The sequence below is a fragment of the Microtus oregoni genome, unplaced genomic scaffold (assembly GCF_018167655.1).
Source record: "Microtus oregoni isolate MIOR12 unplaced genomic scaffold, Mior012 000091F_ref0000469, whole genome shotgun sequence".
Taxonomy (NCBI): domain Eukaryota; kingdom Metazoa; phylum Chordata; class Mammalia; order Rodentia; family Cricetidae; genus Microtus; species Microtus oregoni.
Window position 1 is genome coordinate 1,829,791 of NW_024544600.1, and position 18,576 is coordinate 1,848,366.

General features: G+C 45.8%; 1 protein-coding gene across 1 annotated transcript; it reads right to left on the reverse strand.

The window, feature by feature from the left end:
* Positions 1–401: 401 nt before the first annotated feature.
* On the reverse strand, positions 402–4,531 carry Krt10 (keratin 10). Its single transcript, XM_041643904.1, has 9 exons — positions 3,929–4,531; positions 3,076–3,158; positions 2,582–2,738; positions 2,331–2,492; positions 2,117–2,242; positions 1,645–1,862; positions 1,530–1,561; positions 1,041–1,361; positions 402–767 (listed from the first exon to the last, which is right to left on the reverse strand). The coding sequence occupies exons 1-9, from the start codon at positions 4,529–4,531 to the stop codon at positions 661–663; spliced, it is 1,809 nt and encodes a 602-aa protein (XP_041499838.1). The 3' UTR covers positions 402–660.
* Between the last annotated feature and the right edge of the window lie 14,045 nt (positions 4,532–18,576).

Consider the following 18,576-nt stretch of genomic DNA (forward strand, 5'->3'; position numbering starts at 1 on the left):
CAGGTCTGCCTATAATCTAAACTTTAGGGTGGCAGTTTTTCAGTTGACATTTCCCTCCTCTCAGATGACTCTAGCTTGTGTCAAGTTGACACAAAACTAGCCAGCATGGTTGTGGTCTAATTAGTTGAGAGATACAATTCAGTGTCCACTGCAAGGACAAGGTCTTTTGTATCGTTTACAAAAGAATTGGGGAGAGCAGGAGACTTAAAGATGTCTGTTTGGACACACTGGCATCACCTGGCACACAAAATAACTTCATTGGCTGTATAGCAATTTTGATTGTGTATCTTTAGAAGGTGTACCTTTGGGGGAAAGATGAACTTTTTCACCCACATTACTCATATTTGTCTGAGCACACTCACACAATTAAATAAAAATTCTGACAAATTTAGATCATTTGCATCAGTAAGAAAGTTTATTGAAATTCATTAGTATATGAGAAATTCATTAGTAAATGAGAAAGTTGTCTTTTTTTTTTCCTCCATAAAAGGACACTTTCTGATAAATGAAAAGAAGAAACACAGAAACCACAAAACACCTTTTAAACCCTTTCAAGGAGCAAACCTATTTCCATAGACCATTAAGACAGAAGTGTTTTCTTGGACATTTTCCCACACATCTGTGCAGTGGCCTGTGCAAAGAGACTCTTCTTTATGCAGCTTAATAGAAGTGTTTCTTGGTTTCTGATTCAATCATAGACGAAAGGACTCTACCATCAGGTGTCACCTCCTCAATAATCGTCTTGATCACTCTGGTTTTGTTAGTATCTGTGAATAGAAAAAAATTAGAATTTAGGGGAAACGATTTGTAGAGATCCTAACAAGCTAACAAGCTTAGATTACAAAAGATAATGCATATCTTTTCCGAGTTGTTCTAAAAAAAAATTCCACGCTGCAGAAAGCATTTTTTTTTCCAAAATTGACGTCGTCTATTAAAAACACAAATGAAAATCTAAATGGAGATTTTCATTGTTTTAAAGTCAGCTCTTGAGTTGAAAGAGCAACAAACCATTGGAGAAAGTTAGAACTAATTCAGATTACCCCAGCTAGTTTCTGCTGACCTTGGTCCTTTAGATGATTGGTCGCCACCGGACCCGGAAGAAGAAGACTTGAATCCTCCGCTTCCGCTCTGGCCGCCGCTGGAACTTCCGCCGCCGTAGCTACCACCGGAACTGCCTCCGTGGCTGCCGCCGCCGCTGGAACTTCCGCCGCCGTAACTTCCGCCGTGGCTGCCGCCGCCACCGGAGCTGCCGCCGCCGTAACTTCCGCCGTGGCTGCCGCCGCCGCTGGAACTTCCGCCGCCGTAACTTCCGCCGTGGCTGCCGCCGCCGCGCCCGCCGCCGTAGGATCCGCCTCCGGAACTAGAGGGGGGGGGTAAGGGTCAGATGCGGTCGCTTCTAGCATGGAAGCGTCAGGTTGCGCTCCAGACTCGTTTTGAGAAAATACCATCCAGTCAAGCTTGTCTGTTAATACTCAAACACTTGTCCATCCATAGATGTTCATACACAGCCCTGATTCCTGAAGACATCACTGTCCCCTTCCCGCCTCCTTTGCCCCGCCCGCTGGCGTTTCCTTGGGTTTGGGCAGGCTTGGCTATGGGGAATTCTGAACGAGAGCAATCGGACTTCGCAGGTTTCCGTTATACCTTCCCTCTCCTTCGAGCAGGCTGCGGTAGGTTTGGATCTCGTTCTCCAGTCTGGTCTTAATGTCCAGGAGTTGTTGGTACTCGGAGTTCTGGCACTCAGTCTCAGCCCGAATCTGCTGCAGCTGTTCCTCCAGGGCGGAGATCTGGCCTTGGATCTGGGAGAGCTGCACGCAGTAGCGACCTTCTGTTTCTGCCAGGGAGGCTTCCAGCGATTGTTTCTGAGAAGAAGGTTTTAGTAAGTGCAGTGAAACATGGAAATTCTTCAGCAAGACGTCGCCAAGAAGGGAAGTGGCTAGGGCTTGTGCTTAAAGGCAGCCCTGCAGTTTGAGCACGATGCTAACAGTTCTCTCCCACCCCACAACGCTGTGATTTCCGTTCCACTTTCTTGCCCCCCCCGCCCCCCCCCCCCCCTTATTTTTAGCATGAAACATTGCAGGGTAAAATGAAAGCCATTTTACAAGATTTAGCATACCAGGGCCAGTTGGGACTGCAGCTCGATCTCGAGACCCTGCACAGTGCGCCTCAATTCAGTAATTTCACTCTTATGGCTGGACATTTGTTCAATGTTGCTGTCAATTTCTGTGGTGAGTTCCTTGCTCTAAAAGATTAAAAACGGGAAGCGATGAGAACATCCAGGCATGATCACAAGATCTCCAGGAGCTTTGCCGAGATGGGCAATTACTTACCTTCTCATTGAACCAGGCTTCTACATCCTTGCGATTCTTTTCTGCAAGCTGTTCGTATTGGCTTCTCATGTTGTCCAGCATTTGAGTCAGGTCAACTCCTGGGGCCGCATTCATTTCCACGTTCACGTCACCAGTGGTCACGTTTTGAAGGTCTCTCATTTCCTGTTTGAGGAATAGTTAGATTTAATGAGTGCGCCATGACCAAGATGACCCCCCCCCCCTTTTAAGAGAGAAATGTAATTTCATGTCACCTCTTCGTGGTTCTTCTTCAGGTAGGCCAGCTCTTCAGTCACACTCTCAATCTGCATCTCCAGGTCGGCCTTGCTGAGGGTCAGCTCATCCAGCACCCTGCGGAGGCCGTTGATGTCGGCTTCCACGCTCTGGCGCAGGGCTACTTCATTCTCATATCTGAAACAAGCAGGATACAAACCCTGGATATACAGATCAATGGAGGAATACCTGGACGAAGACTGACCATAAATACAGATTTGATTTCATATCCCGGCATCATTTGCAATACACTAATTCATGTAGGAATGGCAATAGTTTGATACAAAGAGTTAACTGTTACTCTTTCAGACACATCTTCCTTTAAAAGTTACCCCAAAGATATTACAGTCAAAACTTCAACAGCTCAGAGCTGTTGTGCTCTGGATGAGTTCAGGAAAATATAAATGCTACTGTGGGCCTCCAAAGTCGTTGTTGGAAACACCTTCTTTCTTTGTACCACATCCACTCAGCTTACTTCAGCCTGAAGTCGTCAGCTGCCAGCCTGGCATTGTCGATCTGCAGCAGGACATTGGCATTTTCAGTAGTCAGGGTGAGGATCTGGAGGGAGAGACAAGAGATGGGTTGATGACTTTTAGGTTAGCATAGGCATTTTGCATTTTTATATAGTTCTCTTCCAGAATTTTGAAGGGAGGTTAGGTTAAGCATGGAATAGGACAAACTTGCCCGTACAATATTTTTTCAGTACTTATATAGCCATGATTTCTTTCTGAACACTGGCTGGGACTATATAGGTATATTCCTGCAATGAGGACTCTTTATTATACAGTTTATGATTTTCTTGTATTGCCGCCAACTTTTGAGCGACTCACATCTGTATTTGTTTAATTTGTTGTAAATATTTCTAAGTGCATCTACCTTGAATCTCCAGATGTGGTTAACAGACTCCCTAGAGACAGGGAGTATATCATTTCTCTATTAGAAAGTTGGGTCTCCTGCAAATGTTGGTGCTGAGTATGGCTTACTTGTTATCAGCCTTAATGATTGAGATCTATCTATCTATCCCCATTTAAAATTCTTTTAGTTCCTGCATTTGTACATGATCTATCATATTTTTACTGTGAACTCATTATGTTTGTTAAAACCTAAAAGGTTCTCAGTCATCTGTCCTCCTAGAAGACAGGCAACACACATGCTGGATGAAGAAGACATGCCCTGCCTTCATAAATATCTTTGATGAGACTTGGTTCCACTAGACATGGAAAAACAAACAGGCACAGTGATCAGCCGTGCTATGCTTAACTTAGATTCACCTGTCCACATTACATGGGTAGACATGATTTGAAGCTGGGATTTTAAATGCCCCTTACCTGGTTCTTAAGGTCTTCAATGGTTTGGTAGTATTTGCTGTAGTCCCGGGGCTCACGCTGGCTTGAGTTGCCGTGTTTTTCATACCATTCTTTGATTTTACCTTCCAGCTCATAGTTTGACTCTTCCAGAGCCCGGACCTTGTCCATGTAGGAAGCCAGACGGTCATTCAGGTTCTGCATGGTCACTTTTTCATTTCCGGAGAGAAGGCCGCCACCATCTCCTCCGTATCCACCACCAAAGCCTCCTCCGTAGCCGCCTCCGCCGAAGTTGCCGCCACCGAAGCTGCCTCCACCATAGCTGCCTCCACCAAAGCTGCCACCCCCGAAGCTGCCACCTCCATAGCCCCCACCAAAGCTGCCTCCTCCATAGCCCCCACCAAAGCTGCCTCCTCCCAGACCTCCATAGCCACCTGATGAGCCCCCAAAGCAACCTCCCCCAGAGCTCCCACGGCTAAAGGAGCCACCGCTGAACCCCCCTGAGCTAAACCCTCCACCATGGGAGCTTTTGCTGCTGGAAATTCTGAGGGATGATCCTCCACCACCTCCTCCTCCTCCACTGCGGGAGGAAGAGTACTGCTTGCTGGAGCTGTAACGAACAGACATGGTGATGTAGGGTAGCCCAGGGAGTGCCTGCTACCAAGGACAGGGACAAGCCTTTATATACTGAGAGGGCGTGGCTCACAGGTCCTCGGGTTTGCTTGCTTGGACAGTTTTCTTTTTGTCGGCTTAGCATCTTTGGCTGATGATTGCATAAATTAATATGCAGTAATAACCAATACCTTTTCAATGCGTTTGTATCTGCCCTGAGTACGACAGGAGACTTGCTGTGTTGAAACTGAAAATGGGTGGAGTTCAGATGAATCCATTTTACCTTTGAGGACCATTGAGTAACATTTTTTCTAATGCTAACTTAGGCTGTATTCAGTATTTGCTAACTATGAAAAATAAAAGAAATCTGGTTACAAAGTATGGTTGAAATACGAATTTTCAGATTGACATTATAAACAGCTTTAGGAATTGCAGTAAGTAGCGAGTGTGCTGGAATCAGTGCTGTCATAAGGGTCAGGAAACTGAACAGCAAAAATAGAATATGTACAATATTAGTGTTCAAAGTTACCACATTTAAGAAGCACAATGTAGGAAATATATATAAAATGTCTTACATATGCACATTTATAGACATAATATGTATTATACACACAGCACACATATACAATCTCTTATGTAGATGATTATTTTTTTATTTGGTGAATTAAAGTATATTCATTTTTTCCTAAGAAACTGTACACAAGGAACGATTAAGGAATCTTCAAATGTAATGATGCAACTATTTTAAATATAAAATCTTGAAGCTATTTTGGGTTATTTGATACTTCTAAACTCATGGTTAAGGTCGTGTGAAGACCACCGTGCAGAAACCCTAAGCCCCAGAAGTGAGAATCTCGCCTGCAGTGTGTTATCTCTGACCGGTTCCAGAGGGAGAATTTGGGTCTGTCTGACTGCAAGTATAAGGTTTTTTGTAACAGTGTGAACGCAGGCTATAGAATGGCACTACTTTGAGACTTGTAATACAGACTCGCACCTCTACTCCCAAACTAGATTTTCCTTCTTAATAAACAAGCCAAACACAGTTCCTTGGATACCCCATGCACAGATTTCAGGGGGACGGCACCAGTGAAGTATTTAATTGTCTCTTTACAAGACTAAAATTGCTTCGTGTCTACCCATAGGCTATGATATTGCTCTTGTTAAAATATATTACACATGCGTTTATATGTGTAGAGCCACACGGGTTTTAGAATTACGTGATGCTTTTTGAGCCAGGACGATTTATAAATCTCTAGAGTCACCCACTGGCACAGGGTCAGCAGCTACTGTTGATCTTGTGTCAGGAGGATGAAGCCGAGGAAGGCGGCGGTTTTCCTGTCGATGGCTGCTGACATACGGCCGTCTTGGCTTTGCCATCTACTATCCCACCGTATGTATCCTTCCTCTGCTGTGGTGAATTTGGTGTTAGGTTCCAGTTCTCACCCCGTGCTTCTCCCCACGGGGAAAAAGCAAAACCAAAAGGAGATGGAAGCAGGAAAATACCTAAAGCACGGGGACTTGGCACGATTCCATTAGTAATTGCTGCTTCCAATGAAATTTGTAGCTGCTCATCCCACGGAGCGAGAGCTACAGAAATAGTTTCTGCAGGGAAAGGGGACGTGGCCCAGGGCATTCACCAAGAGTAGCTTGTTAGGCTGCAGGTTACTACCAACAGATTGCAGCTCCCCTGGCTTGTCAGTACTTGCAAGTAGGGCAGCAACCGAATGAAACAGAAAGCCCTAAGCATGGGAATTGATTCCTGCGAAGATAATGTACAGTAAATGGAGGCCGTGACAAATCGGGGGAAAAGAGGACTCTGGCAGGTTCAGAGAGGGGAAGCCTGGGTATTGAAACTTATGGAAAAAGCAAAGAGCTTTTATTCTACTGATAACCACCACAGATTTGGAGTTTTGATTTTCCTAGTTTTGCTTTAGTGTTAGCTTTAATTTTTTGTGCCAGTGACAAGCATCAAGCCCCCAACCTAACCTAAGGCTGGCTGATTGATTGGCATGGAGAGAGCCACGCTTCTGCGGGACAAACCTTTGACTTTATTGCACTTACTGGTCGAGTCTTGGGCACGAGCGAGATCACAGAGGTGCCGTGTGATAATTCCACAGCAAAGCTACATGAAGATGTGTGATTCTAGCCCTGCCATCACTCGCATGTGATTGCCGTAGCCCACCTCACAATCGCTTTGTTCTTAATGTTGGCTACGTTTCTGTGTAAGGCCCGTGGATGAGATACAGTTCCTGTCCCCAAAGATCTCTCTAGTCATTGAAGTCTAATGAAGGGAGATGCTAAATGCTGCCACTTAAGTGCTACCTGATCGGTAAAGGAGTGTGGGCTCGGGGAGGAGCCCTCATTTCCCTAGCATGCCAGGTGTTCAGATGGTTTTCTTTCACTCCCCCCTTCTCTCAGAAGGATATTATTTGCCTATGTTTATAGCTGGAGACCACTAAACCTTAGAAATTTATGGAGTTATCCCAGAGGAGTGCAGCTCGTTGTGCTAGGGTCTGGTTTTGAATTGAAGACAGCGGCAGGGATGCTGGTCCCCATGCCATTAAACTGATGCCGGATTGTTGAGGCCACTCTGCTGAATTTCACGGTACAGGAGGAGCTGAGCTGAGTCCTGTGAAGGATGGGTTAGAGCATGCAGTGTGGGCAGCAGCAGAGAGAGTACCATTCTGGAAAGTGAGGACTGACAGACCAATCAGGTGGAGACTCGAAGTGGACCAGTTTGGCTGGAACATATCGTCCGTATTCATATTCATTAATTTATTCATGTCTTCAACAGGTTTAGTGGAGCACCTGCAATATGACCTGGTTTACATAGGTGACCAAGATCTAATTCCTGCTCTTCAAGGGGTCTAAAGTGCCCCTGGAGAGGCAAACATACCCACAGATCAAGGAGAGCAATAGAACAACCTAGGTTACGTTTGAAGATCAGGACAGAACGCTAAGGGAGTGCACCGTAGGATTCCAAGAGTCGTGTGACAGAGTCATAGAGCTGAGTAATTATGACAAGCTATTGATAAGGTCCATGCCTGATCACTGGGAAACTTGTAAAATTCAATAATCTTCAATCTGCAGATCATCTTCCATCACCACCGCCCCTATGTCTTTGTAGTGCGATGGAAACTGCCTGGTGGCAGTTTGGAGGATAGTGTAGATTCAGTGGGTAAGCTCTAGAGTCAGACTGCGTGGGTTAGAAGCCAGGTTCGCTGTTAACTCTGTAGCCTGTTTCCTAGCTCTAAAGTAGGAATAACAATTTTGCTTACTCTGGAGTTACCTTAGGAGCCTAATGAGTGCATAAGTATCAAGCATTAGGACAGCAGGTGGCAGGCATAGAAAAAGAGTTTGACAATATTTTTTGCTTTTGTCACTGATTTCTGTTTCTTACAACCTAACCCACTTAGGACTGCAAAGTCTGAAAGAATGGGGGATGGGGGACAGCTTGGTTGCAAACATGCTCGTATTTGCTGAGTCAGTGTCTCAGAATCTGTGTGAAGAAGCCTAGCATGAGGATCCCGCCAGGGCTAGGAGACAGACGAGAGGATCCCTGAGGCTGGCCCGCCAGTCGAGTTTATTGGTAAACTCCATGTTCAGTGCGAAACCCTATCACAACGATAAGTTGGACAGTGAGAAAGACGCCTGGTTTTCCTTTGATCTTCACAGGCTTGACCATACACATACATGTACACATGAACACACACGCACGCACACACACACACACACACACACACACACACACACACACACTGAAAGAATGAAAGGAGAGGGTTAAAGGGTGAAAATGGCCAGAGAGGAGGAGCAGAGGGGAAAGAGTTTCCATCTTGTTACTTGATGACGAACTTGCCATCCGTTTTTTTGTGCTGATGCTTGTTTTCATTTGTTTTTTTTTAAACCCACTTTATTCATTTTCCTCCCACCCAACAACTGATGAATTTTATCACGTCTTGCTGCCAATGCTGTAAACTTGGCTTTCAAATATTTCCCCAGGATGATTTCACCAGCATCTGCGGCCTTTCTCTTCCTTGGCTCCTCACTGTGGCAACTGAGATCTAGTCTGTCCACTGCGGCATGATTGATGCTCTGGGAGCAGGGTTGTCATCGCCTCAGCTGCATGCTCAAGCTTCTGTGATGTCTTTTCTATAGCCTGGTTCTCCCCTGTCCAGCCAGCCCTGTTCCCCCTGCGGTGAGGGTGGCAGGGTGGCAGGAGAGCCACGTTCTCATAAAGTAATTACGTGGCCTTGGGCAAGACACTCAGCTTTTCTGTGTTTCAAGTTACTATTCCATAAAATATGGAGCCTAATGAAACTTAATATTAAAATACAAGCAATATATAACTCAACGGAAACACTTAGCATTTCCTAAAATAATACTTAATCACAAGCAGGCCTTCTTTTCACTTTCAGCCGAAACGCTGTGTGTCGTTCCATCTCGAGGCCCTTGCTTGTTGCTCTCGGCTTGGAGCAGAATTCATTCTTTTCTGTGGATGGCTTACACCATTCAAATGTCACACCTCAGCTCCAGACTGCGGCTGAGATGCCATCTCATTCATGAGAGTTTTTTCGCTGTTCGGCCATTCGTGGCTATCTCTCTCAGTTCTTATGTTACATTGGTTTCGTGATACTGCATGCAGGCCTCCTCATTATGTTTCTAGAGAATATTGGCCATTTGGCTTCTTTAGATTCTTGGCCCACCTCATAGAGACTCACTGTTCTCTGAGGGGTTTTCAGTGCCTCCCCCCACTTTCTTTGCTTTTGTTCTCCAAGCATTTGTCCTGGACATGTTGACACTCTTGCAGGTTGGAAACGGAAAGGCTAGTCAAAAGTTGATTTTTCTTGGTATAAAGTTCTGACGCTCGTAGGTGCGAAAATGTTCTGTAAGCATAAGAACTCCAGGATTCGACATGACATTCCCAGGGTGCCTTTGGGTGACGTGTATCCGAGAAGAGTAGGCCTTGAACCTGCGTCTTCCTTCTTCAGTCAAGTCATTTGGTTGATCTGCTGAGACTGTCTTGATACCAGTAAACCACTGAGTAGTTGTGTTATGAAATCTGGATTTAGGGCACTCCCTGGCTGGCTTTCTTTTACCCTGGTGAGGATGTAGTAAAGGGGGATTAAATGTAGATTAAATAAATTAAATTTAGCCTTTACAGTTCTCTTGTGCGTTACAGGATTTTTCTTTGGGTCAAGCTGACACGGTTCTGTGACAGACAGCTGCCGGCTATGGATAAGCTGCCTTTGGAGGGGGAAACAGCGACACAGAACAGAAAGCAGAAGTGTAGTGTCCCCTTTGGTTTTCATAAGAAAATAGAAAAGTTGGAAGAACCAAATAAACCAACCTGCACAAACTCCAATCGTAAAAGACGGCAGATGAACGTATCAAAATTTAGCAGCTATTTTTCACTCTGATAAATCTACAGAATTCTTTTAGGAAAGTTTTTTGTTGTTCGTCCATGTTGGTAATTTAAGGAATGGATGGATGTAAGCTATAATATTACCGAGCATAACCTCTCTCTCCCTTACTTATGAAGTTTTTGCAAATCTAGAGAGAGCAGTGAGATTTCGTTTTAGAGATGTGATGTAGAGATTAAACTACACAGTAATAATTCACTTCTCTATCTATTTTGATTAAGTACATAAAGTATAAGTCAAAGGGAAATCATATGGAGTAAAATTAATCTCTTAATGTTATTATTTAGAAAATTCTTAGATGACTGACTTAAAAACAGATGAGTAATTTCATAACAAATGTAGCTCTTTCTCTGAGTCACGTATTTTCCCAAGCAGGCAAGAATGCAGGGGACTAGACTTAAATAATTATTTAAATGTAATGCAGTCGTATGAAGGAAATTGACCATGACTGTTCTGGCTCTACAGGCTTGGAGACTGATCACATCACAAGATTATTAATTCTTGGACTAAGCCCACTTAAGAAGTATGCGGATCCTATTTGGAAACCAGCCTGAATTTCTGAGTCCTGGGTCCTGTGCTAAGCTCCTTATCTGCACTTTCGTTTTATTAAATCCCATTGGCAACTCTACAAAGTTTGCTGGCAAGACCTCCGAAAAGGGCTTTGCTGGAATTTCAGCACATTTATTTTCTGAGCAACTCATCAAACCCCCTTGCGATGATTTAAAACTGTGTTTTCCAGCATTGTGGCTTAGAAAATTAATGAGTACACAGGGATTTTATCTTAGTTTTTCAAAGTATACATGTTTCCTTTACTATTCCTACTAGAAAAAATGGTGCTGTGGTGGAAAAAAAACAATGATTTGGAGAGAAAAGGAAGGAATGGGTGAGTGATGCTGTCCGGAGGTCAGATTTCTAGGAGCCTCGGCCCTTCCCGCACTTCCTGAGGGCCTCTTCTGTTTGGGTTTCTGGAGGTTCTCAAGTCTTTGTCAGGATTGTGCTCAGCCCCAATGCAGTCATTAAATCAATGCAATTAGCCACCGTGCATAATGGCAGTGTTAATCCTTTTATACCGCTGGTTTTTCCAGAAGCTTCTAGCTCCCATTATGGAGCTTAAGCCTTTTCTTCGAGTTTTAACTCCTAAGTCTTGGGGAATACAGTGCAATACTGGTGCAAACCCGACTTAACCTGCTAGCAAACGAGACCGTGGAGTGCACCTGATGCCTTGGAATTCCTCAGCTTGTATAAATTTATTTTGGCTAAAAGGTGGGGCTAAGTAGAATTTTCTAGTTTTTTAAATTTTTTTTAAAATGGTAATGTTTTTCCTTTGACAAATTCATACATGTATATAGTAGCTTCCGATCACTCTTATCCCCAGCCCTCTGTTATCTCCCCCCATCCCTTCCCCACATCCACGTCCTTTTGCTTTGTCTTGTGACTAGCTGAGTTTAATTAGGGCTGTCCCTGTGCTATTGGTTTGGAACTATTCCTCGGAGCCTGGCGAGCTCAAGGGGACTCCGGCTCTTCCAGACTGTTGGTAGCCCAGTAGGTCCAGGGTAAGGGGCTGAGCCCCGCAGGCCCCTCCCTTCCCCACGACTGACTGTTGATATAGCTGGTTTTGGGCAGCTGCTCTGTGTTCCTGTTTGTGAAGACTGTGTCGTGCCCAGAGGATGCCTCTTCACAGCGATTCTTCCAGATATTTGGCTTTCACCCCCCACCCTCTTCTTCCATGGTGTCCCCTGAGCCTCGGGGGTTGGTGGTGGTATACATACATGTCTTATTTAGGACTGAGAACTCAACCACTGCTTATTCTCCGAACTTTGAACAGCCATGAATCTTGGCATTCACTGCAGTTCACTGGAAATAGAGGAGTTTTCTGGATTAGATAAATAAGTAGATATTTACAGAGTTATACAAGACGTTGGATTTTTTTTTTTTATTACAAATGAAGACCCTACAGCTTGTAATGTGGGCTGTTGTCACAGTCTGTCACACGGAGACCATCAAGCGTAAGAACAGTTCTGCTCTAGGCCCCGGGCTGGATCCCCAGCGCTGGTGGTGGCGGGGCTGGGTTTCAGACAAGCAACAGCTTTCGTCGCGGAAGCCTACTCTGCTGGACAGCGGCGGGTCTTTAAGTACACTTTCTCCTGCAACCCACTTAACCTGGAAGTCAGGAACTGTTAGTCTCTGCTCACAGGGGAGGAGACGGGAGCTCGTGAGGATGGCACAAGTGATGAGTTAGTGGTCTGGCTGGAATGGACGCCAAGCCCGTGGCTAGATCCCATCGTCCTAAACCCGACCTTTCATCGCCAGACCCTGCATTAAACTCTGTGCTGTCAAAGTCTTTCCCGGAAATGCAAATTGCTGTGGCAAAGATGGAACCTATTTTATCGTCACAGGCTGTTTTAGGAGAGGATAACATTTGCTACCTATAACTGAACTGAGTGGAGTTTTTAAGGCAAGCGGGTTTGAAGACTATGCCTTTGGCCGAGCTGGTATTTGAAGGGCAGTTTATGGGGCTCTTCTGGGTCCTGGTCATGTGTGTTTGTCATGCATGCTTCTTCACCACTGTGCCCACATCTTCCTGGCCCACATCTGTGCACACAGTGGTTCTAGGTATCCAGGCGTACTGCGAGCTAACATCTAAGCGTACTTCAAGCTGGACCAAGTTGCCTTTGGACAAACAGTGAAGCTATGCTTGGTCTTTGGCATCTTCACCCTGGTCTTCCTTCTTCCTTTTCCTGGTGAACCTCTCTGTACCTCATCAGGCGCTTGGGCTTTCTGGTGCTTTAGCTTCTCCTTTGTCTAAAGGGACGTGGAACTGCTCACTGGCACTGATTAAACCCGGCCTACTTGCCGTATGCAGTTCAGAACGCCAGCCTCCGCCTCGCAAGCTCGTCTCATTTAATTGTGAAACGAAAGACTGTTCCTTGAGCTGAGAAGCAGCGGGGAGATGTTGGGCAGAAGTTTGCTGAAATCACACTCTGCCTACTTTAAAGGCCAGCCTGGAGCAAAAGTGTGATTCCATTCTTCAAGAACGCATATGGGTGGACTGGGGAGATGCCTCCGTCTGAACAGTGCTTGCCAAGGCTCAGCTTACGTCAGGTCTTTGAGAGAGATGCTGAGCATTGGAAGGTATAGTCAGGACATTTGTCTTTTCAGCACTGGTGCATGCATTTCTGCAGAAGAGAAACATGCATGCACCGGAAAAGCCTGTCAACAAAGCCGCTAATATTGTTCCTTGAGAACTACACAAATGGGAGGAGAGAAACCAGCAGCCAGCATGAAGGCATACTAGCATAATGTAAGAGGTAGTGAGCGCCCACTCCCCAAGACGGCTGACCTTTCACCTTTCTCCATCTCACTTCCTGCTCCAGGAAGACCACTGCACCCTCTTGTCTTATGCATGATGCTTGCTCAGTTTGGATCTCGCTGGGGAACAGAAGAGGGAAGAGCGAAGGTTATAAGAACACATTCTCCTGGTCTCCTCTGAGCCTTGGCTATATCCTATTACTGAAAGCTGAATCCTGGGGGTGTGAGAGCCGGCTCTCCATAAGTGCTTGTCACACAAGCGTGAGGACCTGAGTTGGATCCCCAGAACCATGAAAAAAAACCCAAAATCTGAGTTGGTGGCACGCCTTTGTAAGTCCAGTGCAGAGGAGGTACAGGGAGATCCTTGGGACCCCGGGCCAGCTAGCCTAACCTGATTTGCTAGCTCTATGCTAATGAGAGATGCAGTCTCACAAAGAAAAACACCTCCCGCTGGGAAAAAAAGACCAAAGGGTAGATGGCCCCTGAGGACCAGCAATCACAACACCCAAGGTTGTCTTGTGGCCTGTTCCCATGATACACACACACACACACACACACACACACACACACACTTATGCACGCACGCACACACACACCCCCCTTCTCAAGAAGGCCATCTCTATGGGACGTTCTCTCTACTGGAGATCGTAATGCCCATGGTAGCTCCACTATACCATATCTACACTTTGTAAATAGCTCTTTAATTTTTAACCCCTTCTTGGACACCCTCCATGTCTGTATTTCTAGTTGGTTTGAAAAGGACTCGAACCAGTACTGAAGTGTAGCCACACCACTATGGCCACAGGTGTGTGTGTGTGTGACCGGGCAAGAGGGTGCAGAGTTCCTCCATCTTGTCCATTTCATCGTTAAGTAGAAGTTGCTCTTCTTGATGGAGAATCCCATGAAAAACTACCCAACTCTACTCTAGGATCCAAAGATCAGGATGGCCTAGCTAACTCAGCATTTGTTAAAACTGCCTGTCTGTGCAGAACCCTCTCCGGTGGGCTAACGGGTCATCTTAGCTTCTATTAAAACTGTTTCAACTGCTTACTCCTAGAAACCCCCCTGCAGCTGCCATGAGAGATGTCTCAATGAGGTCTCTACCCTTGAACAACCCCCTCCGTGTTCTGGTCCCAGCAGGCTGGAACAAAGACATTCAATTGGTTGTCCACTATGTTTGAGTGGTCATCTCTGGTGAGCTCCCTTTAACATAGGAAAAGAAAATCTGAAAGGTTTGGGGACTTCAGGGGAACACTGGGATGGCTTGTCCTTCTGGAAAAGAGGTTTATTAGAAGGGCTGTCAACACTGCATGAAGACAGACACCATCAATAGTCGAATGGCACAGCAAGGGCTCCAGGTGGAGTTACGGGGTTCTAGGTGGAGTGGGAGTCTCTTCTTGGAGGTCTTAGAGGAAGCAGGAGGTTGCATTCTGCATGGTTGATGGGTAGTTCACAGTACTTCTTATGCCAGACTGTCTCTGCTTCCCTTTGGCAGGGCATGGGTAGGGGGAGGGGAGTTCTTGCATTCTCAGGAAAGAAGGAAGGAATCATATTCAAGTGTGACTTAGAGGATATGGGGGATGTGAGTAGGAGGGATACATTTAGCCCCTAGCTCCAAACCTCATACATAGCGCATCAACAAAACAACAATGAGTTTCCTGTTGCCAAGGGACTGGAGCGGACAGGACCAAGTCTTTCTGCAGACTAGCAAAGTCTAGATTGGCTATGGTGAGATATGCTGGCTTCCGTTCTTGGTGTTGGTGGTAGCACATCTTCACCGCTTGGCTCGAGTTTCTCGAAGGTGTGCTTGCACGGCAGAAACAGCCCTGGATGCATGGCGTGTTTGTTCTTTGGAAGCCGGGCCTCCTTCCTTCCCTCGAAAAGCCAGCTCTCTGGTGCAGTTGAGGTGGGAGGTAAGAACGTCTCAGATGGGAAAGAAAGGGTTGAGATGGCATCGCCTCTGTGACTGACATCTTGGGACTGTGGAAACCAGCTCACCCTCCTTTCTGCACCTCCTTACCAGATGAAAGGAGAGATAATGGGGGCAGGGGGTGGAAACCACCGTGAGGTTCCAGGAGTTAAGTAAGAGAGGACAATGAGCTCTTCCCCGGCAGAGCCAAGCCCCAGTGTAGAGGCGGGGCTGCACGAGTGTGAGAGAGGGTGTTCCCTGCTCCGCGGAGGGAAGGAGCCAGCAGCAACCTGTTTCCATCATTGATTTTAGATATTTGCTTTGCTGACTCCTTCTTTCTACAGAGCTCCCCCCTCCCCCCCGCCCCTCCATCAGCAGTTAATCCTGTGTTCTGAGGTCGACACCCCAGGGCCACATCCCAGTTTAGTTTGTCCTGGCTGGTCAGCTTCCACTTCCCTGTAGAGGATGCCGTGAGAATAGGTATTAGGTGGATTATCATCTGGCTGGTCTCATTTAGGCTAAGGTGTGATTTACTGATGGGAGAGGGGTAGGAACGCAGAGGTTGTCAACCAAGCTGTTTAGATGATCTTACTGAAGCTGTTTAGATTATCACTGAAGCTGTTTAGATGAAAAAAAAAATCTACCTTTGATCTGAGTGGAATTTGGGGCACTGTGGGGGCGAAAACTTGAGAGATTTTTCTGTATTGTTTCGATTATTAATACAACTTGGCCATAAGGTTTGCTGTAACAAGAAAGGTAAGGAAAACCCTTTGTCGTCTCCAGTCCCTTGTCCCGCAGGACAAGGACAGGAGTCGGTTCTGACGTCCTTAGTTTTGAATAGTAGTTATTCCCTGTTCTCTACCTGTGCCATGTTAGACACATTACTTGGCTCCGTTGATGCAAAGGTGAGAGAGACACAGGCATTGTCTTGACCCTTAAGGAAACTAGCTCTTCCGGGGCGGGGGGAGTTCGGGGAACGAGACCCAGAGAGATGCCAGCTGGACAAGAGTTTTCTAACACAGATTTGTTTGAATATGTGAACTGCAGGCAAATGGAAACTAGTTTCTGTAGGACTTGAGGAGAAGCCACAGAGCTGCACCTTCAGTATGAGTGGGAGGTCATTGCCTAAAACAACACCCTAGACAAAGAGGCCTCCGTGTGAAGAGGCGTTGGAAACACACAGGATGAAAACCTGAAAACTTGGGCTTGGCATAAAGATAACGTGCATGAGCGCGCCAAGAGATAAGCCTGAAAATTGCTTGGGGCCACGTTGGGAAGTTCCTTTAAGGAATTTGGATTTGATTCCAGAGTCTTGGAGTGGACGAATGAGAGCCGTCAAACAGGAAATCATAGGAAAAAAAATAGCCATCAAATGAACACAGTCTTAACATTTACAGCCTAAGTTTGGGTAGAAGGATTTTAGGGGAACTGAGGTAGAAAGACAAAGAAGGATTTTCAAGGTTTTGAGGTGGGAAAAAGACAACGAGACACCAAGAAGGTAGCAGTGGTATGGGAAGGAAGGAAAGATAAGGACTAAGTGGTGGCATTTGATTGTGGCTGGGTACAAGTGGATGGTTGGGGAGTCTAAGAATCCAGAAGTTTCTAGCTTTGGGCTCAAAGAGTATCATTAATTGATATGAGTAGCAAGAGATGGGCAGGCCTTGTAGGAAAGACAGTGGATTTGGGATAGGAAGATTGGCGATGGGGCTCCCAATGAACACCCAAGTCGAGCTATCCCATGGCAGTGTGTGTCTTGGGATTCAGGAAAGTTTGTGTGACTGCGCTTGGAAGTCACTGGCAAAGGGACAGCATGGATTGTGCAAGATAAGAGAAAAAAGACCAAGGATATACAGCATGTCATATGTAAATGAGGCTGATGGAGAGAGAGAGAAAGAGAGAAGGAGAGAGGGAGAGAGGGGGAGAAAACGAACCAGGAGTCAGAATCTAGAAGAAAGCAGGAGAGAAAAAGAAGAGAATTTCCAGGAGATGGGCTGACCTGGATATGAAAGAGGCTGTTTTGGAAGGATCCTTTAAGTTACCATTGTCTCTGTGACTAGGGAGTGAATCATTCCTAAGGTATTAACTAAAGCTACACTCACGGCCTCAGTTCTCATAGTTTATAAATCATTTAATCTGACTGTTTATGCAAACTAAAAGGAACCCTGAGACCGATGGGCGTTTAGGAGACAGCTGAGGGCTAAGTGGACCCTCACCGAGGCAGTGCAAAGCCCTTGGAACACTCAAACTGAAGCTGTAGACGGAGTGGGGAGGAAACACTCAAAGTTAGGCTTGGCTCAGAGGACCAGCACCCAGTAAAAGAAATGAATAAGGAATGATTTGGAAGCCTGAGAAGGTTCAGGAAATCAGCGTGGAGGGAAGCGTGGTAATTCACCTGGCAGTATCCAGACGGAGGTTATCTGAGGTTGTGAGTTTCACATTCTGCAGAGAGAGACCACAGAGAAGGAGGACTAGGAGGAGAAAGTCTATGTTATTGCCACAAGATCCTTGGAGATTCCAGAACAACAAATTTCCAGATAATTTGGGGCACAGAAGTCAGATCATTTATCACTAGGGAAGCAGAGGGTGGAGAGAGAATGAAGTCACCTACATCTTGTGTTGCTAAAACATTCCAAGTACACGACAAAGGAATATCAAGGAGGACAACAGGTGTCATCAGGACAAGAATGTATGGGACACACTGACAGACTGAAGTGGGCTGGGTGTTGGAGTCTTCAGAGGTCTTTTAGGAAATGTTTCCTTCCAGGAGGAAAGGAAGGAAGACTCGGGGATCCCGGAAGTGAAGTAGCACAGGCAGGAGCCTGGAAAGTGAAGAACATTAGAAATAATACGGATAAGAAGCCCTCAGTGAGGGTTTGAAGATTAAGTCTGTATTTACCCATCCCGTGTAATGATGATGTGTTTCTTGTTCTCGAGCTTCCAAACTCACAGAGGCGTGGCTTCCTGTAAGGACAGGATGGCATATTACTTCTCTCTGTATCCTTGGGACCACAATAAAACAAAATTTTGGAGGAATAATTTAAAATCTATAATAGGGAACTAAAAAAAAGACATGTGTCATTTAAAAGAATCTCTACAGTTTAGAAAAACCAATTGGAGAACGAGGCAAGGGTGGGGAGGGGAGAGCAGTGGGGGAGGAACTGGGAAGAGAGGGAAGGGAGGGGAAACATGGATTGGGATGTAAAAGCAAAACAAAATCAACAACCACCGCAAAAAATTCAAAAAGAAAAGAAACCAGCTGTGGTGAGTGTTGGAGATTGAGTTCTCAGGGAAGTGTTCTGGGGTGACTGGGAAAATACAGCCCCCTTCGTTCAACTGGAACGGCCACCATCAGTACCATGTGAATGCAGTTGCCAAAGCCTGGCATCAAATGTCAGGTGACCGCTACGTATGACGACATTCAG